Genomic DNA, 21607 nt, shown 5'->3' on the forward strand with positions numbered 1-21607 from the left:
GCGTCTGTTAATAGGTGTCCTCTGTATTTAAAGAAAACTCAATAGATTTATAAGAAATACAACATTTAGTTTATTCTGCGAATTCCTAAGCAATTAATTCCCTAACAATATCGCGAAACTTTCCAATGTGAATCTATGCTTTCCTCTCTCGCGCTCTCTTTCTCTCCCTCTCTCGCTCTCTCTCTCTCTCTCTCAGCTCACTCCTTCTCTCTCTTCTCGAAACAGTATATATTGTCCCATTCGATGTGTTCACAGAAATTAACACGTACGTTTTCAATTTTACATTTTCAAAGCAGAAGCAGATAGTGGTCGACGAAAAGGAAATTTGAGGATCGGACTGGAGAAAAACGGGCGATTACGTCGGCCGTGGGGAAAAAAAAGAAAAAGGAAAAAAGTGTGACACGACACCTTTTTCTTCAACATCACATTTTTCGAATGATTAATATTAAAACGATATTAATTAATGATCATTACTATCGATTAAGAATTAGATAATATAATTATTAATACTAAGTGTACAACCATACGTTTTTTTTGTTGCGGGCGTAAGGGTAGAACATCTTGAATTGTTTTGTTTCCTCATATTTTAGGCTCGTGTTTAATCGTGTAAACCTCTTGAGTAATTATTCTCTCTCTCTCTCTCTCTCTCTCTCTCTCTCTCCAGCCTTCCCTCTCTCTCTTTTTCTTTCTTTTTTGTACTCATTCACCCATTCTCGTTCACATTACAGACATACACAGACTGCACATGTTCATTCAATTTCACATCATTCGTTCAAATTTTTTTGCTGCTACGTTTTTCACGCGAATTAAGGGTAATAGACACGTACTCCGATCACAGGCACACGTTTCTTCCGTCACGTTCATCTGTTTCCTTTCTTTCTTTGCCGTCTTCTGTTCTCTGGCAAAAAAAATGGAAAAAAACAACCGAAAACCGTTCGTTCCTCACCCTCATGAGAATCTCTGTTCGAGAGGAGAGCTTCCGGCTTCGAATCGCAATTTATATTACACATTTAGTTCAAAAAACCCGCCGCTTTGCTTTCTCTTAACGATGAATTACACCGAGGTTTTTTCTTTATGCTTGCTTATAGTCTTAATCGTAAAGTTTCTTAACTTAACGTGCTCGATTAAGTCTTCTCCTTCCATGACGGGGAATTATCGTTAAGCTCTCTGCATCTCTCTTCCGTAAGATCGTTCAATAAAATAAACTCTAGCGACGAATCATCGGTAATTACATCGTTAATCATACGTATATACATACGCTTTCTTTTTTTAGTTTTAATATGTATATAGCGGAGTAAACATTCTTTTTTTTTATATTAGATCTTGAGCGAAGATCAAGCGTGTTCTCGTGGTACTTTTACAATTGTTTAGCAATTTTTTCCCTTCTTTCTTTGTCTCTCGACACCTCTTCTTATACTACTCAGCGTTTACATCACCGTTGCCTTCGCTCCTCGAGCTTTCGTGTGAAATAGCCGCAAAGTTTGCTTCGCAACATTGCAACAGACTTAGGCGAAACCGAATCCTTCGCTGCATTCGTGGATTGCCTTCAGCAAATTCGTACGGAGTTTGTCATACGTTTCATAAACGGGTAGATCCAGTTGATTAAAACTGAACAAACAAACGATACAAATTACTTGAAATTGTGTCGATCTGCACGTCGCGCAATGCGTGCCGGACTAGATCATTCGTCGTTTCTATTTAATATTTTTCTATTCAGGGATTGATTGACCTTTTACATTGATTAATTTCATGTTCCAGTTGATTTTCGACTAGAATTATTCAAGTTCAACACGATAGAAAAGTCGAAAAAGCATTTGAAGAACTTACCATGTATGGGCGGATGGAAGCCTGTCCGTCGATCTGTCTTCACGATGAATTTGGAACTTCTGCACGCCGCTCATTCCTTCCAAAGCGGCAAAACCCTGCAGCGGCACCTTCGACGTTCCAGTGACGAATTGTAAGAATTTGGCTCTGTCCGCTTGGTCAAAGCCTCGCAGTGCTCGCCAGAACCATTGGATCTGAATGTTTCCATTGACAAAACTATTAATTCTCAACATTCGAGAACGGTCGACCATTTAAATTGTTGTGTACTTGCCTGTAGAGATGTTGCAGTGTATTTGTGGTATTCTGTGTTGGCTTTAAGATCCTCTATATCTACATTCGGTAATCCACTAATTAGTAGCTCGAGTTCCTGCTCGTTGAATATGGAGATCAGTCGTTTCGGAATAATGTCATAAAAGCCTTCTAGGAACGCGTTCAACCTGCAAGCAACGAACCAATAATCTTTATAGAATGCTCGAAATATTAAATACAACTGAACTATTATAATTCGTGTTCGACTTACTGTTTTCGAATTGCTCCAGTCATCTTCATTTGACAAACGAGCCGGATATACTCCAATTTTGTTTCTTCGGTGACAACGATGTTACGCCCGTTTGGTATTAAGTCTCGTACATCGTTTACACCGAACTCGTTCACCTACAGACGAAAAAATTTATTTCTGTCTTGCATCAACACGTATCGATACGTCACGTTTCAATAAAATATAAGCAAACAAATTTTACCTCCGTGGAGAAGGTCAATTCGGATCCAAGGTCGGCGATATTATGCTCCGTGAGGTACACTAAACCTTTGTAAAAACTATAATCTTCGCTTTCCATATCCGTATGTTTCACTAATATTCCCAAAATATGCTTGTAAAAGCTGCGCGTGAAATAACATTCCAGGAGTTTGTTGTCGTAAATTGCTTTGGCTGTAAAAAAATGTTTATTTAGACATTAATTTGTAACTGTCCTACCGTAGCCAGTTCTGTTAGGGTCTTCTACCCTAACGGACGAGAGAGAGAACTTACCAATGACTCGGCCGACGAATTTGTAATAACATAAGTGGTTGGGATTGCAATGCGAAGAGGAGTTGATCATGTATGTGACTCGGTCGCCAGGACTCACGGTGAACAGGGCGTACATGGGATTGAAAATTTCTCTGGAAATAATGACGTACCACTCTCTGAGCAAGCCTCCAGCATCCTGACCTTCTTCGCCTGTAATTCAACGATAGAAACGTGAATCAAGTGACGGTCAACGTGGAGACGTGCGCGAAAGAAAGATTTCTATACCCTCGAAAACGATGTAAAAGCGATTCTTCCACTCGTCGGCGTTTCGTCTGTGAAGCTCTCGGAACGAGTCCTCGAAGACGTGGCTTCTGCGCACGTGCACGGCCAATTCGTCCCTACGAATACCCTCGTCCATTCGTTCTAATTCTGCTCGGAAGTACCGCCTCTTAACGTCGAAGTCGAGGACTCTCGTGTGATCTACCAGCACAGAGAAAGGTCCGTCTGCCAAATGTGTGGTCGTCTGGCGAAGGATTTGGTTTAGAACGGTTCTGTGCGTTTCTACAACAACAGAACAAAAGAACGGCTCCGTTCAGCTTTCGATTCGATTGAACTTTCAACGCGCAGTGTAACACCATCGAAGAAATACAATATCTGTACCAGCAAATTTGAGGAACTTGACTTGATCCGGTGGCAGTGTCTTCTGAGGAGGAGGTGCCATGTCCCAGGAAGTGTTGATCGTAGCTTCCGACTGGGAGGTGCCCTCGTTGTCCGAATATATTGGCGACACTGGTGCAAGATCCGGCACAACTTCTCGAGTTTCTGCGTTTGCGTTCAACTGACGTTCGCGAGACGTACTCGACGACGAATGAATCAAGAAAAAGGCTTCCACAGCAGGCTATGGTAACACATACGAAATATCGAATCGACCGTTCGTCTTTAACTAATGGGCTACATAGAGATCTAGGCTTTACCTGTAAAACTAGAACAGCATGGTGATCCGGAGTATATTCTAATTCTAACAAGCAGGCGCTGAGTGTCTCCCACAAATGATCCAGTACTAAACATTCGCTCAACAATGGAAGCTTCTCTTCAGCTGTAGAAATTCAAAGTTTTGTTGACCACAGAACGCTTGATATAAACGTCAGAAAAAGTCGACTGTTTATTATTATTTACCATCGGAGGCGGCGGCCGGCTTCGCACTCTCAGGCTGAGGCGGATTTGCTTGCGTCGTGTCCATAGGTACGTCACCGTCCGCGTTACCATCGCCTTTGAAAAAATACATTAAACCTTATTACTACAAAAACTTACTCGGTTATTTTTGCAACGAATATCGCAGATTAGTTTCGACATTGTGTGAAAAAGATAATGCAATAAATTACCTTCGTCCGGAGCTTGGTTCGCAGTTGCAGCGTCACCCGTACCCTCTGCAGTTTGATTTGCTAAAGAAAAAGAGATTCGAAATCTATTTAATAACATGTTACCAAGGCAATATCGTCCAGGTTATAGTTCTCCGACGTACCTGTCTTGTTGGTGTTTGCTAAACGTACAGCTTCTCTTATCTGGACTATTACTTTAAGTATTCTCAAGAAGAATGCCTGACTAGAAGTTTTGCTGACAAGGGCAACCATCGATGGTAGCTGAAGATCACTTCCAGCTTTAACTTTGTTCGGTGCGGTAATAACTACGCTTTCGCTTGTAAACCTACAATTTAATCAATTAGTTCGCAATTAAGTCAGAAAGAGAGAAAGTACTCTGCGACACATACCTATCCAACAGAGTTCCTCGGGAGCCTCCGGTGCTGGTCGAAGGTTGTTCCTCGATAGAATTTCTCCTTAATTCACGGTTCAAAACCTTGAGTTCCATCATTAAATCGTTTATATGTTCGCAAACCATGTTAGCCAGTTCCATAGCGCCCTCCATTAGTAATTTTAATATCTGAAGAAACGTATGAAATAACGGTATATTTTAATATGAATTTACGATAAAATGAATTCGATTTACGATAAGGATCGTACCAGTTGTCTAGTGGGGTCTGGGCAGTGAGACAAATTAAGTAGTAAAGCAGTCGCATCTTCCAGTCCCTCTTCGGAACAACTTTTGCTAGTTAGGACTTGTACAGCCAGTTTCAGATGTTCCTCGGGCGCGGCGATGCTCTGCTCTTTGTTGACTTCGGTCTTTTTATTCTTATTCCCTTCTTGTCTAAGGTATGGGTTCACTTCCGTCAGCCCAATCGAGATCAACGACAACAGTCTCAATAATTTATCGGTTAACTGACTACTACGTTTGATAACCGACCAGTTCAGCATGGAAATCAATTGGCCGAAGGCTGAAGCTTCGAAGGTGGTCGTACTATGTTCCAGTTCGTTTCCAAGGTTCGAATTCGAATGTGTCCTGGCGACCGATTTTCCTTTCTTCGAGGCACACGAGTCTAGTTTCAACAGCATGTCCCAGAAATCTGGTTGGTCGCTTTTCCCCGGCTTCGAGGCGGACTTGTTTTTCGAGCAAGCTTCCTCTTTGTTACTCGAATCCTTGTTGTCTTTGTTGCTCTCCTTCTCTTCCGATTCTTTCGGCTTGATCGGCACGAAGAATCCAGGAAATCCTTTAGCCAATGCTATCAGCAAGTCTAACGTATGCCTGCGGAAGTCACAAACGATTATATAGATTGTACAGACAATACTGTATGTTTATCAGTCGATAACAATTTAAGAAACTCACTTGCACACTGTGGGCGCAGCCTGCGGATGAATAGCGATACTGCTGCCTTGCCTTTCGGATTTTTTCCCACCGTACCTGACTATATGGAAAACGTTCGCTCTACAACCGAGCGCAGCATCGATGCTGATATTCAACCACGATTGCGCGTTGTTTCTTTGGTCCATAATCTTGGGAGAACTGAAATTCGTAAAACGAATTGTACTTTAAACATTAACTTGCTGAAAGTTTTCCGATCAACAACTACGTTAATTGAAATCTTACCAATAGTCCATCGAGGGCATCAAGCTTTTTCTTTTGTATTTGCCGCCGAAATCCGCGGCGATATCTTTGTTTTCGTCGTTGCTTCTTTCCATGATACTCAGCAAGACTTTCACCACCCATTCCCTCGTGCTACCGTGATAGCAGATATTTCTGATAACTCTATGAAATCTTAACGTATTAATTTTTGGTTCATCGACAAACAATAGTATTAATAGGCACGCCATCGACTCGTGGTCCAACAGTTGTCTGCCTCGGAGTCGGAGACCGCCTGCTTGGTGCGTTATGCTGGTGTCGCCGCGCATCAACGGATCCCACTGGCCCCTTTGCGCCACCGCCTGAATCGCGTAACGCGTTGCTCTACCTGTCGATTAATTAATTCTCGTTTCAATATCGACGCGAATTAGTCGCGAGCTATTCGTTATTTACTTACCTCTACCAGATTGCCTCAATATAGTGGACAGGGCTGCAGTTCCTTGGCTAACGTGGTTAAGAAATCTTTCCTGCATCAAGTGTCGATTTCGTGCCTCCCACTCCCTTCGAAGATTTTGAGCTTCCTGTGCAAGATCCGGAGGAAGAACAGATATCTGGGACTCCTCCATGTCGGTCAGAATCTAAACGCATCGAAGAAAACTATATAAATACAAGGGGGGAGAGAGAGAGAGAGAGGCGATAGCAGAACATTACGAAGACATAATTCGATCGTCAAATGATTTACAGCTTGTCTCAAAGAAGGTTGCAAATTCTCGAAAAAGGCGGCAGCGTCGACCGGATCGTCGGGATTAGCGGAGGCAGCCGCGTGTCGTTGTTGTTCCAGGCGTTGCTGGGCGAGAACCTCTTCCTGAATCGCTGGCGGCAAGGCAGCCAAAAACTCAGGATTAACTTCCACCGGTCCGGTCAATTCTGCGACCACGGTTGCTTGGGTTCGTTGTCGAATTCGTTGAAGTCTGAAACAATTAACAATTTCCATTTGCAATCATTTCATCGGCAAGGTGCAACGTTTCTTTCGAGCGACACCGATCGCACGGAATACAACACCTGAGCTGTTCTGCTATGACTTCGTCGCGCATGTCTTCCGGAAGAGCAGCCAAAAAGGATGGATCGACTCCGTCGGGTAACTGTTGCTCCTGAGGTTGTTGCGGCTGGGATTGTTGCTGCGTCTGTTGCTGTGATTGCTGCGGTTGTTCTGGTTGCGGTTGTTGTTGTTGTTGCTGCTGCGGCTGTTGTTGTTGTGGCTGCTGCAGGGGTTGCTGTTGTTGCTGAGGCTGCTGTTGTTGTTCTGATTGCTCTGGGTTAATGTTTTCTGATGCTGAAGTGGTAGGATCTTGATTGAGTACATTTGCATTTCGTTCAATGTTCGATTGACTGTCATTGGTTAAAAGCGTTCTGATCCAGTCAGACGAGTCAGTTTCTCTTAGCAAGGCTTCGTTACCTTCTTGGCCAAAATGAACTAGTATGGTTGTATTCGTTCGACTAGACGTATCGTTGGCGTCCGACGACTCGGCGGGCCGATCCGGTTGTCTCAGTCTACTAGCTTCGGACGCGCTCGGGCCGAGCACGGAGTCGACGATACTCTCTGCCAGTTCCAACGTCGAGTTTCTATTGCTTATTCGAGGATCTCTGGCTTCCGAGGACACCACTTCCTCGTGCAACGGCGGCGGCGGCGGTCGTTCCTCGTCCTCTTGCACCGTCACCTCCATCTCACCGGTTACGTCGATTATGTCCTCGTCAGGGGTGCGTTCCTGTCGAGTTGCTTCGATCGCAGTTCCAAAATCGGCGACGAGGTTGTTCGCGTCCTCCCTTTGAGGCGTCGATACCGTCGATAATCGATGATCTTCTATCGGAGACACGGTGGAAGAACCCGCTGAAACAATTATGTCTCGCGTCAGATATCTATCGGATGGGCCGTAGAACAGCGACAAGGCGATTCTTGTATCGAGAACAAAGTAGAAACAGTCAACAAAACGTACATTCCGTGTTATTAAGGTGGTCCTTCTCGTCTTTGCCGTCCTTCTCACCCTTCTTCTCGGAATTGTGTTGCTTCTTGCGTCTCTCTTTCCGCTCCGCGAGCTCACAGTCCCGGTGACTAGCCAGGCTAGGAATAAGTTTAAACACAACACCTGCAACGGAAAATTCGAGAACATTGTTCCGCACCGATCAACGTTGTAATAAATGTTTAGACAACGCCTGATATAGCATACCGTCGCAACAGTCTGCTTGAGAGTCTCCATCCAACAATTTACTCTCTTCGATCCACCAGTGTAAAACTGTCGGAATGTTATTCAATGTGGCTGCCAGACTCGGTCCAAACAGATAGCCAGACTGATCCTGAAATTATTTTCGCATACGTAAGCTTGGCGACCGTGAATATACTTTTATGGAGTACGACTTGCGTTCATTCTCGATACAAACCACAAAATCGATTGGTTCTTCTTCTTGATTGGTAAAGATTCCAAGATTTTCCATTACAACGACACGCGTGTCGCGAAAACTGGAGGCTAAAACCTGACTGGCGGACAAAGGAATCCCTTGCGAAGCCGGCCCCAGCAACCTACGATTAAAAATACGACGATTGAATAAATTACTAATACTAGACCGGTGAAATAAGACCTTGGAAACTCGTGAAATTCTAAACACATTCGGTTTCGATAGAACATACGCGTATTTCATGTATTTAACTCGAGTTAGTTGATTCACCTTTGCAGTATTACTGGCGGATTCTGATTTCTCGGATTCTGTATTTGAAGAAACTGATACCTTCGTTGCCGCAGAGCTCTCTGAGCCCGTGAATTAACATAATCCAAACCGGTCTGTGGTATTAACAGTGGATGGGAATTCGTGCCTGAGGAGAAATGGTCGTTGCCGATTAATATTCTCAATTATTAGTCGCAGACCGATTTTCTAGGCTAGTCTTTCGTCAACGTACCATTGCCTTCGGAGACCGAAGGTGAGTCTTCGAAGAGCCCTAAAGGTAGGGGGAACGTCGTGGTCCATGGATGGCTGGTCAACGGTGTAATAGGAGTGGAGGTACTCGAGAAGTTGTCTTGATTGTCGATGTTGTGTTGAATCATTACAACGTTGCTTCCGTCACGTTCCGTTGGTGGGAACATTCTGAAGACACCACTTTCAACGTCTTCTAAAAATTCGATTTCATCCTCGTAATTCGAAGTGCCCTCTTCCTCTTCCTCCTCTTCCTCCTCGTTCTCCTCCCCTGATGCAATACACACGTTCAAGCTCGACCCACGCGCTGTTATACGTATTAGAATACTTGCGCTAGTAAACATTTCTATCAAATTACCGTCATCTTCTTCTTCCTCTTCCTCATCCTCGTCGTCTTGCACTTCGTCTTCGTTGTCGTCGGAAGGATTGCTGTCGGAATCTGAATCGGAGCTCATCAAATCCTCCTAAAATATACAACGCGTTAGATGTCCAAAATGGGAAAGCAGAGAAATGTGAATTCCAAAACATCGAAACCACTTTGTGTTGTTTCACTACTATCTCGAATAAGTGAAGTGAATAAATAGACTAAATATCTTCGAGAGAAAGAAAAGGTAATTCTTCGTTAAATAAAAAAATAACGCAAAGTGTTTCCGAAGCTACATACGTCGTCGTCAGGAATTGATGATAAAACCGATGTAACTCTTACTGTGGTATCACGTGTAGGATCAAAGTCAGCCTCTCCGACGCGTATCACAAGACTTTCGTCGTCGATATCCATTGGCCTATGCGGCCGAGAAGATTGTTCTTCGGCCACGGCTGAGCCGTCCCTGGAAAACAATACACTACTTGATTATAAGTACCGTAGCTTAGGCGCATTCGAGTCAATGATATACATATCGTTTGTGCAATCGGTTTCATCCGAAGCTGAACAAATGTCGATAATTTCGAATTAACATCATTAGCATATGATTACCTATCGAGCAGTTGATCCATGATGTCGTCCAGAGCAACTTCGACCCCATCCTCGTGTACCTGGCTCTCGGAGGTAGGCTCGAGACTTTCGGCGGTGACCGAGATGTCGTGCTCGGTGTTCTCGGCGTCCTCGTTCGCTTCTTCGCCGACAGCATGTGTCGCTTCCGACGTTGTGGTGCCGGTCTGTTCCCCGATGGGCTCCTCCTGGACAGTTCTGTTCTTGGGCTTCGAGAACTTGTTATTCACGGATCCCGGCATCGGTTGATTGATGATTCTGGAAAGCGTCTCGAGCGGTTTCAATGCGGCGTTGATCGTGGAAGCCATGTTAGGACTGGAAAGGTCAAGACTATGCGGGATTTTCGCCAAATCGGTGATTATTCCCTTCCTCAGCATGATCCGCACGATGTAATTCACGTTGTTGTACTGGTGCGTCTTCAGGGAGGTTCTCAAGTGATTGTGAAGGGTTGGCGGGCAACTGTCGATCATAGTAGAGATCAAGCCGATCAGCAGCTGAAGCTGCGAGTGCTTCTCGGAGCTTTCCGGAAGCGCCAAAGTCCTCGTCAACGCGGCTTTCACCTCGGTGACCAGGGTCGTTTGGACGTCCGGCGAATGATTGCAAGAGGCGATAGCGGCTATCAACATTTTCGCGGTGTGGCCGATAGTGTTGCTGCACTGTCTATCGCTCGAGTTCTCCGGCACCATCGGCAGAAGTTTGTCCAAGAGAAAGGCGAGCGCCGTCGTGTCCTCCGTCACCATTTCGCTTTGTCCGGCAACGTACACGTGCTCCGTGATCAAATCGGCGATTCCATTGTAGGAGCGTACCGCTTCCGCGAGTATCTTCAGAATCGCGGATTTCGTCAGCAGAGGTTTCTTCGCCTCCTCCGGCTCGACTTTACCGTTGTTACCGATATCGGGATAGATCTTCAGCGAGATTATCTGGGAAACCTGATCGTCGTCGTCCAGAGGATCGTTCGTCGTGGTCGCGTTGTTCCTGAAGACGTCGCGTCTAGAGGACGATGTCGTTCCGACGGCGGAACTCGCGTGAGGGGTTTTCTTCTCTGGACTTCCAGTGGGCGTAGCTGCGGTATCGTCAGGAAGAATCGGCACAGGCTTTATCAGAGCGTTCAGCAAGTCCTGTATCACGGACACCGACACCTCCGACACCTCCTCCATGGGCGTGTTCTGCGATTGGCTCGGTGGCAAAGCTTTCACGATCAATCTATGATCGAAGTCCCGCCTCAGCAGGCTGACGTCCACTCTCAGAATCTTTTCACAGACTTCTCTGTAGACTTCCGGATTCCGGCAAACCGCGCTGCTGATTTGACGCGTCATGAACAGAATCTCTTTGTACGGTGGGGGTATGTTACCCTGCGTACGAGTCCGAATAACCTTCTCCATGGCTTGGCGAAGGGTGTTCGTGTCCTCCAAGGTGTGTCGGATCAACAGCGTGCTCAGACTGATGCATCCGATGAAACTACTCGCCTGGGTCATTTCCAGTAACAGCTTGACGCCGCCCTCGCGAACAAAAATCGCGGCGTTCTCGTAGTCTCTCGTCAGCCGTAGACAGACCTTCATCAAAGCGTGCAGCGCGTCCCGGTCCACCGGAATCGCCAACAACTTGACGCATGTGCGAATAATGCTGACGATCACGCTGGGATGCAGCCCTTGCACGAAAGTATTCCGTTTCTCCTCCATCGGGCTGTAATCGTTCACCGCGCGCAACTTGAAGTTCATCGCTATCGGCCTCCTGTTGTCGCTCTCTTCGTTCACTTGCGTCATAGACGAAAACGTGATCAAGTATCTTCGCCTGCTGCACGAGATCCTTACGCTAGATTCACCAGCCCAGTAAGCCTCGTTGATTATACGGTTGTTTATCGGAGAGTATATCGTCCATTCACCCGAGTTCAAGTCGAACCACTTCCAAACTCTGCGCGTTACCTGTTTCGAAAAAACTTGTTCATATACAAATCCTTCTTTGCTCCTCCTTTTCTTCGCACAGTACAGTGTACATGAAGCAGTACAGTTTTACGTACCTTGTGCATCAAATGCTTCCTTTGTGTAGAGATAGCCACTTTCTCCAAACGATCTATGAGTAGAAGCAGAGGTGCAAGCCATTTCGGTGTTCTTGTAGTCGCTGTTCCGTCTTTATTGTCTTTCGAAACTTTGTTCTTATTCGCGGTAAGTGGTCCCTCGCTCACTATCAGCAAGCGTACAAGCAGATCCGAGACACCGCACTCCTTTACGATTTGGGCGCAGGGTACTCTCATCTCTTGGAACGTTCCCTACAACAGAATAAAATATCGCTGGACTGTTTAACGGTAACTTAAATTGCATCTCGATTTGTTTGTATCATTTCTATACACGTACCTCGAAAAATAAGGTATACAGATATATACGTCCAGCAACTTTGTTCGCTTCTTCGCATTCGACTAATCGGGTACCAGCGTTCGGATCGTTGCTCTTGGCAATGTCAATTAAATAATCTACCAAACTACCGATCTGCAATAACAATTCGAATCGATAGAAATATCGAAAATATTCTACGTCTGTTGTATCGTAATATAATAATACAATATAAATGTTACTTAGACGAGCCTTACTTCTTTTATAAGTTGCAGCAACATGTTGTCACGCCATTCATCGCCATTTCTCTTTGTAATGGTAACCAATAAATCGCATATTCTATAGACAGTGTCGGGCATGAGATCTAACAAGTTCAGACACTGACTTAAAGCAGTCTTTGTGAATTCGTTTATGCTGCTCGTTATAGCGGGCTCGCCGATAAGCTCTTCCGGGAATTTTTCCAAACCAGAAGCTTTCCGGGGAAGGGTTTCTGTTTCACCCAAAGACATAGCTATGGCGTGCATTATGTGATCGTCGTCTATTTCCAAGTCCATAATAAGTCCTTGACCACTGTCATCGCCACCGGGTGGCACATCCTAGATAAAGCGATTCGATTTCGAATTTAAATTCTATTTTTAAGATGAAATTTCTGTTCTATTTGCTTTTACGTACCGATCTGCGCAGCGTAGCAGGATTAGTGAGAAGATAATCCGTGGCTTGTTCGACCGTTAACGTGTGACTCAATGCTTCGATGCAATGAGCCCTGCTAAAACCCATATCCATCAACTGTCTAAGATGTTCTTGGTTTACGTCCGATTCTGGTTCTTCCCTGCGATCAGTTATCCTACCCCTTCCAATTCCGCTAGTACCGCTGGTACTAGTATCAGTAGTAGCCCCTTCGCTGTTTTCTTCTTTCTCTCTACGTTCCTGTTGCGATATTCGTTTATAAAATAATTGCAATCGAATCCCGTCGAATTAGAATCAATCGCCGTAAATATATATATGTGTGTGTATGTACCTTGATAATTTTTTCACCTCTTAAAATATGTCGTAGAATAGATAAAATTGATTCTGTCATACGGGCACCATAGTTTTTCAACGGTTTCTTGCCCCACATAAGCATCACTGCATCAAAGGCTTTCTGAAATGTCGATCAAATGCGTAAGTACACGATGTACAATTATTCGCAAACTATTATTATACAATACATGTTGAATTACAGGTACATATATTTTCGAACCTTGTGAATATCGGTGAGATACTTTATCGGATCAAACTCGTACATCTTATAGATTCCGGTACATTTTGACGAAAGAGGATGCGGGGAATCCAGTATAGCTTTTGGATTCACCATTTTCTCTAGCAGCATGAGCCACGCGTCTAAAAACTCTCCGGTGCCATCGGGCAAATTAGGGTGTTCTAAACCTTCCGATGCAGGGAACTGTCCACCTCCGGACAATGCCCAATTAAAAGTACTGAAAACGATCGTACAGATAAAGGTCTTGAGCGATATTCGAATAAAAGTATACCTGGTTAACAGGATTCAACGTTGCTTGTCAACTCACTTAAAAAATGCATATTGTCCGCCTTGCGTAACAAACTTTTGAAGCATCAAGTGATACGGATGCCTCTTTTCATCAAACAACATCGGAGATGTAAAACCTACAGAGCATATCAAGAAGGTCAATTTAAATTTGGGTATCGGTGACGGCGGCAATATATCCCACGTTAATCCACGGATCAATAAACAATTTAAGGAAGTCGCTACGCTTCCAGCTGCTTGCGTAGGGAGAACTGGCGTTAGAGGCATCTGTTGTCCTCTGCGTTGTCTCCCTGGACAACCCATGCAAAGCTGAACAGGTTTAAATTGAAACAATTCGACAATTAGTATATGTTTCTTAGATGAGTACCCCTCGTCTGACGAATGTAGAATCAATCCAGACCCGTCTGTAGTCTGTACATATATTATCCATTGATAGAAAGAACATTCGCAAACGAATTCTCTTGAAAAATATATTGTATTGTACGGTATAAACTCGATATCGTGGGTCTGAATTGCAAGTCTGCATTCGCTGGTTGCTACAGAATTCAACTAACTCTGTGTTTTTCGAAGGTTAATAATAATAAAAAAAAAATAGATCAGATTAGTCTCTACAGAGAACGTTGAAAATTTCTAAGAGATCGAGAGTGTTAAATACCTTGACAAGCAGACCAAACAGTTCGGCGAGTGCTCTGCCCAATCTAGACGAAGCTCCCAACAAAGGTTTGATGTACTTGAGCTGATATGAACTTGGGGACACTCTTCCAGCGCTGGCACTCGGTTTGTCGTCCACCTACGAACAACGAAAATATAAAAATGAAGTAAAAGGTAACAAATCAGGTCCAAGCACTATGTACTTTAAGCACACACACTTTTTCTCGTTCTCTCTCTTTCTCACTCTCTTTCTCTCTCTACTTTGTTCCATAATACATGACTAATTGGTAAAATTCATAATTTTTGTACCTCCATGGGTACAGGTGGCGGATCTGTACTCAAGGCTTCCATGGCTGTGGTCATTCCATTACTTCCCATATCGGAGGATACACCACCTGACCAGCCAGAAGTCTCGCCATCATTCTAGTTCATTAATTTGAAACAACACGTCATAAATCGTTCGGAGCTTACTTATTACAAACTAATTGTAAGACTTAGTATTGTTGAAGTAGACCAAAAGAAAAACAGAACCTTGTTCATCTTTCTACCAAACGAAAATATTAACGCAACAGAACGATTGAAAGTTTGAATCTGTAGAAACTGAATTCGACTGTTTTACGTTTTTCACGCTCCTACTAGACATCTTACTAGACTACTAGACTACTACACTATTAAACGAACAAGCCCCGCACCTTTAATTCGGGTGGCACCAATTTGTCCATGTCTTCTTTTCCAAAGTCGCATCCTGCCGGTATACTGTCCTCGCTGCACAGTGCCAGCAACAGCGTGCTCTCCCAAACCAATGCCATATACAGCTCGGAGAGAACTTTCAGGACCGTCAAACCGAGGCCGGAACCCCAATGGTTCATAGACAGATTCCTCACTTCGCTCTGACTGGTGCGACACACGTGGACGAACATGACCACGTATCCGTGCGCAGCATTCATAGCGTGAAGCAGAGGTGTTGCCGTGTCGCTCGTGAAAGCGGTCTCCAAGTTCGGGGCGGACGCGAGTTCGTGCAACAAAACGGAACCTCCTGGCGTGCCCGTGTGATTGTGAAGCGGTTTCAACAGGTTCAGTACTTCCTTCAATTGCGAGAGACCTGTTTTCAGGACTAGCGGTTCGTGTGCAAGGTTCTGAAAGCAAATAGTAAAGGAACAGATGGTAGAGTTCATGCGATACCTCGCTCGTTTCGCGTTTGCTGGAAACGGTACAGCTGTACAGCTGCACATCTATAGATCGGATACATACCAAAATACTTTTACAAACTGTCGCTACGGACTGAGCCGCCTGGGCGACTGGGTAATCCACTGGAAGATTAGGTAAGCCTAGGATGGATAGCAACGGCACTAAACCCTTCTGGGCGACAAACTCTCTACAATGATCGTCTGTAGAATTGTTACTGAGAATGGCGTCGACGAATTTCATAACGTTGTGTATGTACTCGACCAGAGCTATCGGTGTTTTTTCCCTAGGCTGCGGGGGCGGTCCAGGCTGAGCTGGCGACGGCGAAGGCTGTTCTTCGCGCTGAGGATGAGAGCTCGTGCTCGCTTCTTCTTCGTCCTCTTCCTCCTCGTCGCTGCTACTTCCACCTCCGCCACCGCCTCCGCCACGAGAGTCTCCGACTCCGACTCCGACCGATTGACCAGAAGACTGACGACTACCGGAGGCCGAGTTCGACGGTGAATTGTCGGACTTGCTTGCGGCCCGCAGACAAACGTACCGAGGATCGCAGCCCAGGACGCATAGTTTCTCTAGCAACTGAACAGATTTGCAAACATTCAGTAAACCTTTCAACAGTGAACCTTTAAGTGAACGAGCTGCCGCTAAAACAATCCTAATCCTACTTATCGTTCAATTTATCCTGACAATATAGTCTCGCTCAAGTCCACTTAACGGTTAATCTATCGCGATCTTGTGAAAGAAACGATATATTACTTTTATGATGGCAGCGACCGCGTCAACCTTCAGTCCGGGTTGGTGTCTCATTAACTCGTCCATCGCGTTGCCCAAATTGGTAGCCGTATCGCCCAAAGGGTCCGCGCTTCGGCGTCTTCTCATCGCGGAGAGGTAGATCGGCGACAATAATACTTTGAACAATCGACCGAATGGTCGTCGTTTCACGAACGATTCTAATCCACGTTGATTCAAGCATAGAGCGCTGAACACGTTGGGTAACGAGCCAAGAACTTCTCTGGTCGCAGGAACCTGTGTAGAATCGACACTATAGAATTGTTACCGCGCAGGAAGGATCGATCCACGCTATACAGATAATTCTGCTCTGCTGACTTACTTCTTTGATAAGTAGAGCGTGCAGTACGATATCGGTCAATCCGTTATCCTGCAAGGAAGACAGTAACGACGGTTCTTGGAAAACGTAGACTGTCACGACATCCGTGGCAAGCAGAAACAGCGAAGGCCCGTAATACTCCGAATTGCTGATGATGTGTTTCAGAGAGGAGGGTAAAGTGCCCTCCATAATGTGCCTGATGCTGTCGGAAAAGTGCGGATCTTGGATGGTTTTCTTGACAAAGTTCAACATTGACTTCAGAAGCGCAGCTCGCTGTGGCAGACACGTCTTCCCGGTCTTCGTGGCAGAATAATCTGGTGTTTGTTCGTTTTTGTCCTCCGTTTTGGAGGTCATGTTCTCGTCCTCCGAGAATTCCATTGGATTCGAGGACTCCTCGCGTTCGTCGTAAGGCTCGTTCAAGCGGCGCGACGACGCGGATTCTTCGTCCCTTTCTATGGATCTTTCGCGAGAGGACTGCGGATTATCGGGGTAACTGTACGGTTCTATTTCGAACGGTTGTTCCTTTCTGCAAACGTTCACCTCCATATCGATGCGATTGATAAAACTCGCTAGGCCATTGTGTGCTTGAAATACTTGCATGTCTATATTCGTCATCAAGTCTATCACGCGAACAGCCCTGGTGCCGAACTGAAAAACGTTCGTCGATTATTGAGAGTGAGTTGTTGGTTAGTAAAGGATTATGATTGTCCGTTGACGGAACCAAAGATCAAAGATGTATCTTACCGTTATATGTTCTAGCTCGGTTCCAGGCCAATTCATAATTTTTAACAAGCTCTCCATCATTCCGCAACTAATAAGAGCATCTCCGCCAGCTTCGTAGCTAGACAAGTGATAAAGAAAGCTAAACAATGCTGTCGCAAGTTGCAGTGGAAAGGGTGGTCCGTCCGGTGGTGGAGAAGTCAACTGTGAGATACATGTGCGAATCGATACAGGGAAAAACCCGTGATACGAACTTGCTCCGGTAACGTCGATTATCATGTTTAACCTCGAGCCGGGTTTTCTGAAAGTGTAATTACATTGTAATCAATCGGTTGACGAGCCAACAGAATCGGAGAATCGTTGTAGAGAGAATCGAGTCTTTTCGTACTTGGGAAAATTTGGATTGCGATCCAAGTGAATGATACTAGTAAGAGTCCGCAATGCCGCGGCACGCATTTCAACAAGGTGTGCATGTGGAAGTTCCATTAATTCGACTAATTCTTCTAAAAGCCCAGCATGAAGCAAGCTATCCGCATTCTCCTGAAGTGCATTACTATATACAAGTACCGACAATGCCTGCAGCCGAGCTTGCACGCATTGCAAACGTCTTCGGTAATCGGAAAAACTGTGTGCCAATCTTATGTGGGTGAAAAGCGCCATCTGTAAACACAAATACATCTGATAGTTCACGATTTTTCTTATTGTTTCTTGTATTCACTCTTGTTTTCACCGTATTTATTTACCTGTCGATCTTGTGGTACGTTATAAACTTTTAACAAATCGTTCATTATTTGTGCCGGTGTTTTACCAAGTTTATCCACATTCTCGATGTGTATATACGTTACAAAATTTGTTTGTCCAATCTTTTTGGTACCAGTGGCTTGCGTGGTACCCGATGCATCGGTGGTTGGGTTTTCTGCATAGAATTCGAAATGTAATGTCGTAGCACTCGCTGGAAGGGGCTGAAGCATGAAAAATGACCATTAACATTATTACATTAAACAGGATGCTCGAGTGTAACGTCTCCGTGAAATTCTAATTACCTTGTCTGGGAATTCTTTGCAACATTCTGCCAAACCAAATCCATTTTCTTTACCACCCCAGCTCTATAATGGAAAATCAAATTCGGTGAGTGCGCGCATTTTCTAATTTGAAATTCGTTGTCAAGAAAGAGCAGACTAACCTCGGCCAAATGATTGAGTCTACTTATTAAAGCTTGTCTTTTGTCGCTATTTAAACGAGTAATAAAATTACTACGTTTACTAAACATGTAAAGAAGATTTAGTACACCAAGAACAACGTGCATATCACAACTCGATAACAAGGACACCAGATGCTCCATACTGTTGTACAAATGTCGCGAGAATGAGTGTTCGATCAATAACGTGGTGAAATGAAGGATCCATAGTAGAAGTTCTTTAGCCTGTTTCAAACAAAAATGTGGGATGAATATAAAAGTCTACATAAAATTCTAAGAATTCTAACCGTACCTCTCTGTTCTGAGGGAGATCGCAGGCCAATTCCCATGGATTATCCGGACTCCTTGCTGCAGCCTCCTCCAAAATACTGTCATTAAGATCCAATACATCGATCCAATGGAACAGTTCGCATTTTCCAAAGGTCCATGCATCTATCTGCTTCAGCTCCTCCAGCAATTCTGCATGGGAGCACGAGCGCAGCTTGTTTATGAGGGCCTGACATTCTGCCGGCTAGAATTGAAGAAGATACTTTCCGTTAAAACGATATTCGACTTCTACTCAACTACAGGTACGTTAATCGATACAGCTGTCCCTTACCGCCTCAGAAATGCACTTTTTCAATCTGCTTCTGTCAATTTTCATTTTAGCAGATGAGAGCTTCCTTTATAATTTCAAGATCTGAAAAAAAGTAATTATACTGTTAAATAATTTATATATTAAGATAAAAGAAATGTTCTATCGGTCCTTGGACGATTACTCGAATGTTCCATACTTGGTACGCAAAGGTAATGCAACGTCTAAAAATGGAGCTACAGTTTTCCCATATACGTCCAAAATATGATTTCTTAAGTCAAATTTGGTCAAAATGATTACCGGAACGGGAAACAGCGATGGAAAAACAAAGTGTCCGGCTGACTAATTTCAGCTGTTGCTCCAATTATCTTTAAGCATAACCAATAAATTATCGATATCGAATTATTCCGCAAATGCGTTGCCTTCAACCAGAGTACGGGTCATGTTTAACCAACAAATAAAATATCGCGTTGTCCGTCGAAAGCAGGCAATAATGGATAATAATATTTTTCCCACTGTACAGTGAAAGAAATTAGAAATTCTTTTTGGTTAAAAAAAGAATTGCATCATGAGCGAGATATGTTGCGACACGATATATGTAGTTCGCCTGATTACCGGATAATTTTTCGGTCGTGCACTTTCGTATCAGCAGAAATGAATCTAGATCGAAATTTTTCCAAACGCTTTATCTCCCGCTGCAATCGTACACGATCGAATTTTTTCTGGTACAAATATTACCGTACAATTCGAAATCGATATAATGAAATCATGTTCTATGATTAACAGGTTAAACACGCGAAACCACGATAAAACGTATCGTCGACGTCGCGCATGGTTATTTTAAAAAAGGCTGCGTACGGAAATGCATCGGTGACCTCGACCGTAGAAAAAAGCAGGATAAATAAGGAGTGCTTCCATGAAAAGTCTAAGAAAGCTTCCCGAGTGTCTCCGCGGTTCTTCTCGTTGTTCTTCTTCCGTAGAGAACCGTTAGAAGGGCAACAGGAATGAAAACAGTCTCGTTACTCGGTTAAGATGCAGAGTCATCGGTTTCAGAAGCCTAACCTAACTTAGACGTTGCTCTCGCACTCGCTCGCACTCTCTCTCTCATTTTTTCTCTCTTTCTCCCCCTCTCTCGCTCACTCTCTCTTTTTCTCTCTCTCTCTCTCTCTCTTGAAATGCACAAAATAACAACAAAGGAGAAGACGAGAATAAGGAATGATTTCATGGTGAAAACCCGATCACGGCTGACAATTCGGGCGTACGGCTCACCGTAGAAGTATCGAAAGAAAGAAATGACCGTGGCGCAGAGAGAGATAGATCGGACAGGTGAAAATTGAGGGATGCGCTCGTGGCAGAAAAGTCAAAAATGGCAGTGTACCTAGAAGCGGAATAGGCGGAACAGAAGGAACAGGCGGAATAGATAAAATAAGTAGAAAAGGCTCACCTACAGATAGACCAACGAGGATTCGATAGAGTTGTCCTTGTCGTGCGGACGTTCGACAAACCCGAGGATAGAACGATGCGGCATCGCGGTCGTTGAAAACCGTTCCGTCGGTGGTCCTTGCCACCTCGATCGTCCTCCGGCTGGATAACGATAGTATATTTCTTCTATGGGACGCCGTTCGTGATTTTCCCGTAGTTATGGTTAAAAACAAGGAGAGGGGCGACGGGGGAGGGGAGGGGACAGGGGACGAGAGGGAACGAAAGCAAAATGATATCGCGCGAGAGAGAGAATCACAGGAAATCGACCGGTCCGAATCGAGGATATCAATGCGACTGGATCAAAACAAAATTCGTGGGTAGCGTGAACGGGAGACGCGATCCTCTTCTATCGGTTAGCGCCAATCGGAGTACCGATCACCGCCATTTTACCGAGGCTTTCCAAGGAGGATCGTCCACCTTTCCCTTTTAACCTTTTCGTAACGTGCCGTTTGTTACGGGCCAAGCACAAGCTTCTCGAACAATCGTGCAAATGTCCACGACCTTCGGATGTAAGACCGTGCCGCGACACACGGCACACGGTATACACGGTATACACGGGTACACGGCACACAATATCCCTCGAGGACACACACTCGTTCCGAACGATTTTTACTGCGCCGAGTGCACCGCACTGGCTACTCGTCTACACGCGCTCATATATGTGTCTACCGTTGAGATAAGAGGATCGGACAAAAGGAAACACACACTCGCCAAAACCACACTGTTAACTGCTTCGCATCTTTCGACGAGACGTGCCCTTCTCGAAACGGTACGCTCGCATTCTATTCTCGCTGCGCAACACGGAGACTCTGTGGCGAGAACGTTGTCCTACTATACGGCGATTTTTCTGATTCGCTCGTTACCGAGATACACTACGTCTGATAGGACGCCTCGTAACCATCCGTGACTGTTCTTCGTTATCCATCGAACGAACACGCGTCTATAGAACCGCCTTTCAGAAACTCGACGTCCGTACAGGAATGCTCGTTGCGAATCGGACCAAAGGTTCGTCGTCGAAACAGTGAGTTCTATCGGCCAATCGCGACGCGAGCTTTCCCCTATGCGACGATTCGATTGGTCGAATACTC

General features: G+C 44.7%; 1 protein-coding gene across 1 annotated transcript; it reads right to left on the bottom strand.

Moving 5' to 3' along the window:
• Positions 1-46: 46 nt before the first annotated feature.
• Positions 47-21372, bottom strand: Huwe1 (HECT, UBA and WWE domain containing E3 ubiquitin protein ligase 1). Its single transcript, XM_076788152.1, has 48 exons — positions 20482-21372; positions 19062-19142; positions 18756-18974; positions 18449-18688; positions 18309-18371; positions 18009-18227; positions 17654-17925; positions 17290-17566; positions 16549-17193; positions 16194-16463; positions 15507-16016; positions 14948-15391; positions 14565-14678; positions 14260-14394; positions 13627-13913; positions 13302-13536; positions 13080-13202; positions 12734-12988; positions 12319-12657; positions 12086-12217; positions 11752-12000; positions 9720-11656; positions 9453-9588; positions 9105-9210; positions 8733-9017; positions 8504-8648; positions 8219-8357; positions 8008-8134; positions 7777-7926; positions 6845-7670; positions 6525-6753; positions 6240-6420; positions 5810-6170; positions 5549-5725; positions 4849-5467; positions 4599-4768; positions 4353-4534; positions 4213-4272; positions 4007-4099; positions 3805-3926; positions 3491-3728; positions 3116-3391; positions 2852-3040; positions 2565-2752; positions 2345-2478; positions 2096-2261; positions 1828-2018; positions 47-1608 (listed from the first exon to the last, which is right to left on the bottom strand). The coding sequence occupies exons 2-48, from the start codon at positions 19104-19106 to the stop codon at positions 1506-1508; spliced, it is 12603 nt and encodes a 4200-aa protein (XP_076644267.1). The 5' UTR covers positions 19107-19142; positions 20482-21372; the 3' UTR covers positions 47-1505.
• Between the last annotated feature and the right edge of the window lie 235 nt (positions 21373-21607).

Source organism: Halictus rubicundus, chromosome 5 (genome assembly GCF_050948215.1).
Source record: "Halictus rubicundus isolate RS-2024b chromosome 5, iyHalRubi1_principal, whole genome shotgun sequence".
NCBI classification, from domain to species: domain Eukaryota; kingdom Metazoa; phylum Arthropoda; class Insecta; order Hymenoptera; family Halictidae; genus Halictus; species Halictus rubicundus.

Excerpts from the sequence above, each read along its gene's own strand:
- Huwe1 (XM_076788152.1), bottom strand. The coding sequence starts at position 19,106 with ATGAAAATTGACAGAAGCAGATTGAAAAAGTGCATTTCTGAGGCG. Across the intron at positions 16,017-16,193 it reads CGGTCGCTGCCATCATAAAA|TTGCTAGAGAAACTATGCGT; the intron begins GTAATATATCGT and ends AAATCTGTTCAG. Across the intron at positions 12,989-13,079 it reads GAGGTGAAAAAATTATCAAG|GAACGTAGAGAGAAAGAAGA; the intron begins GTACATACACAC and ends ATATCGCAACAG.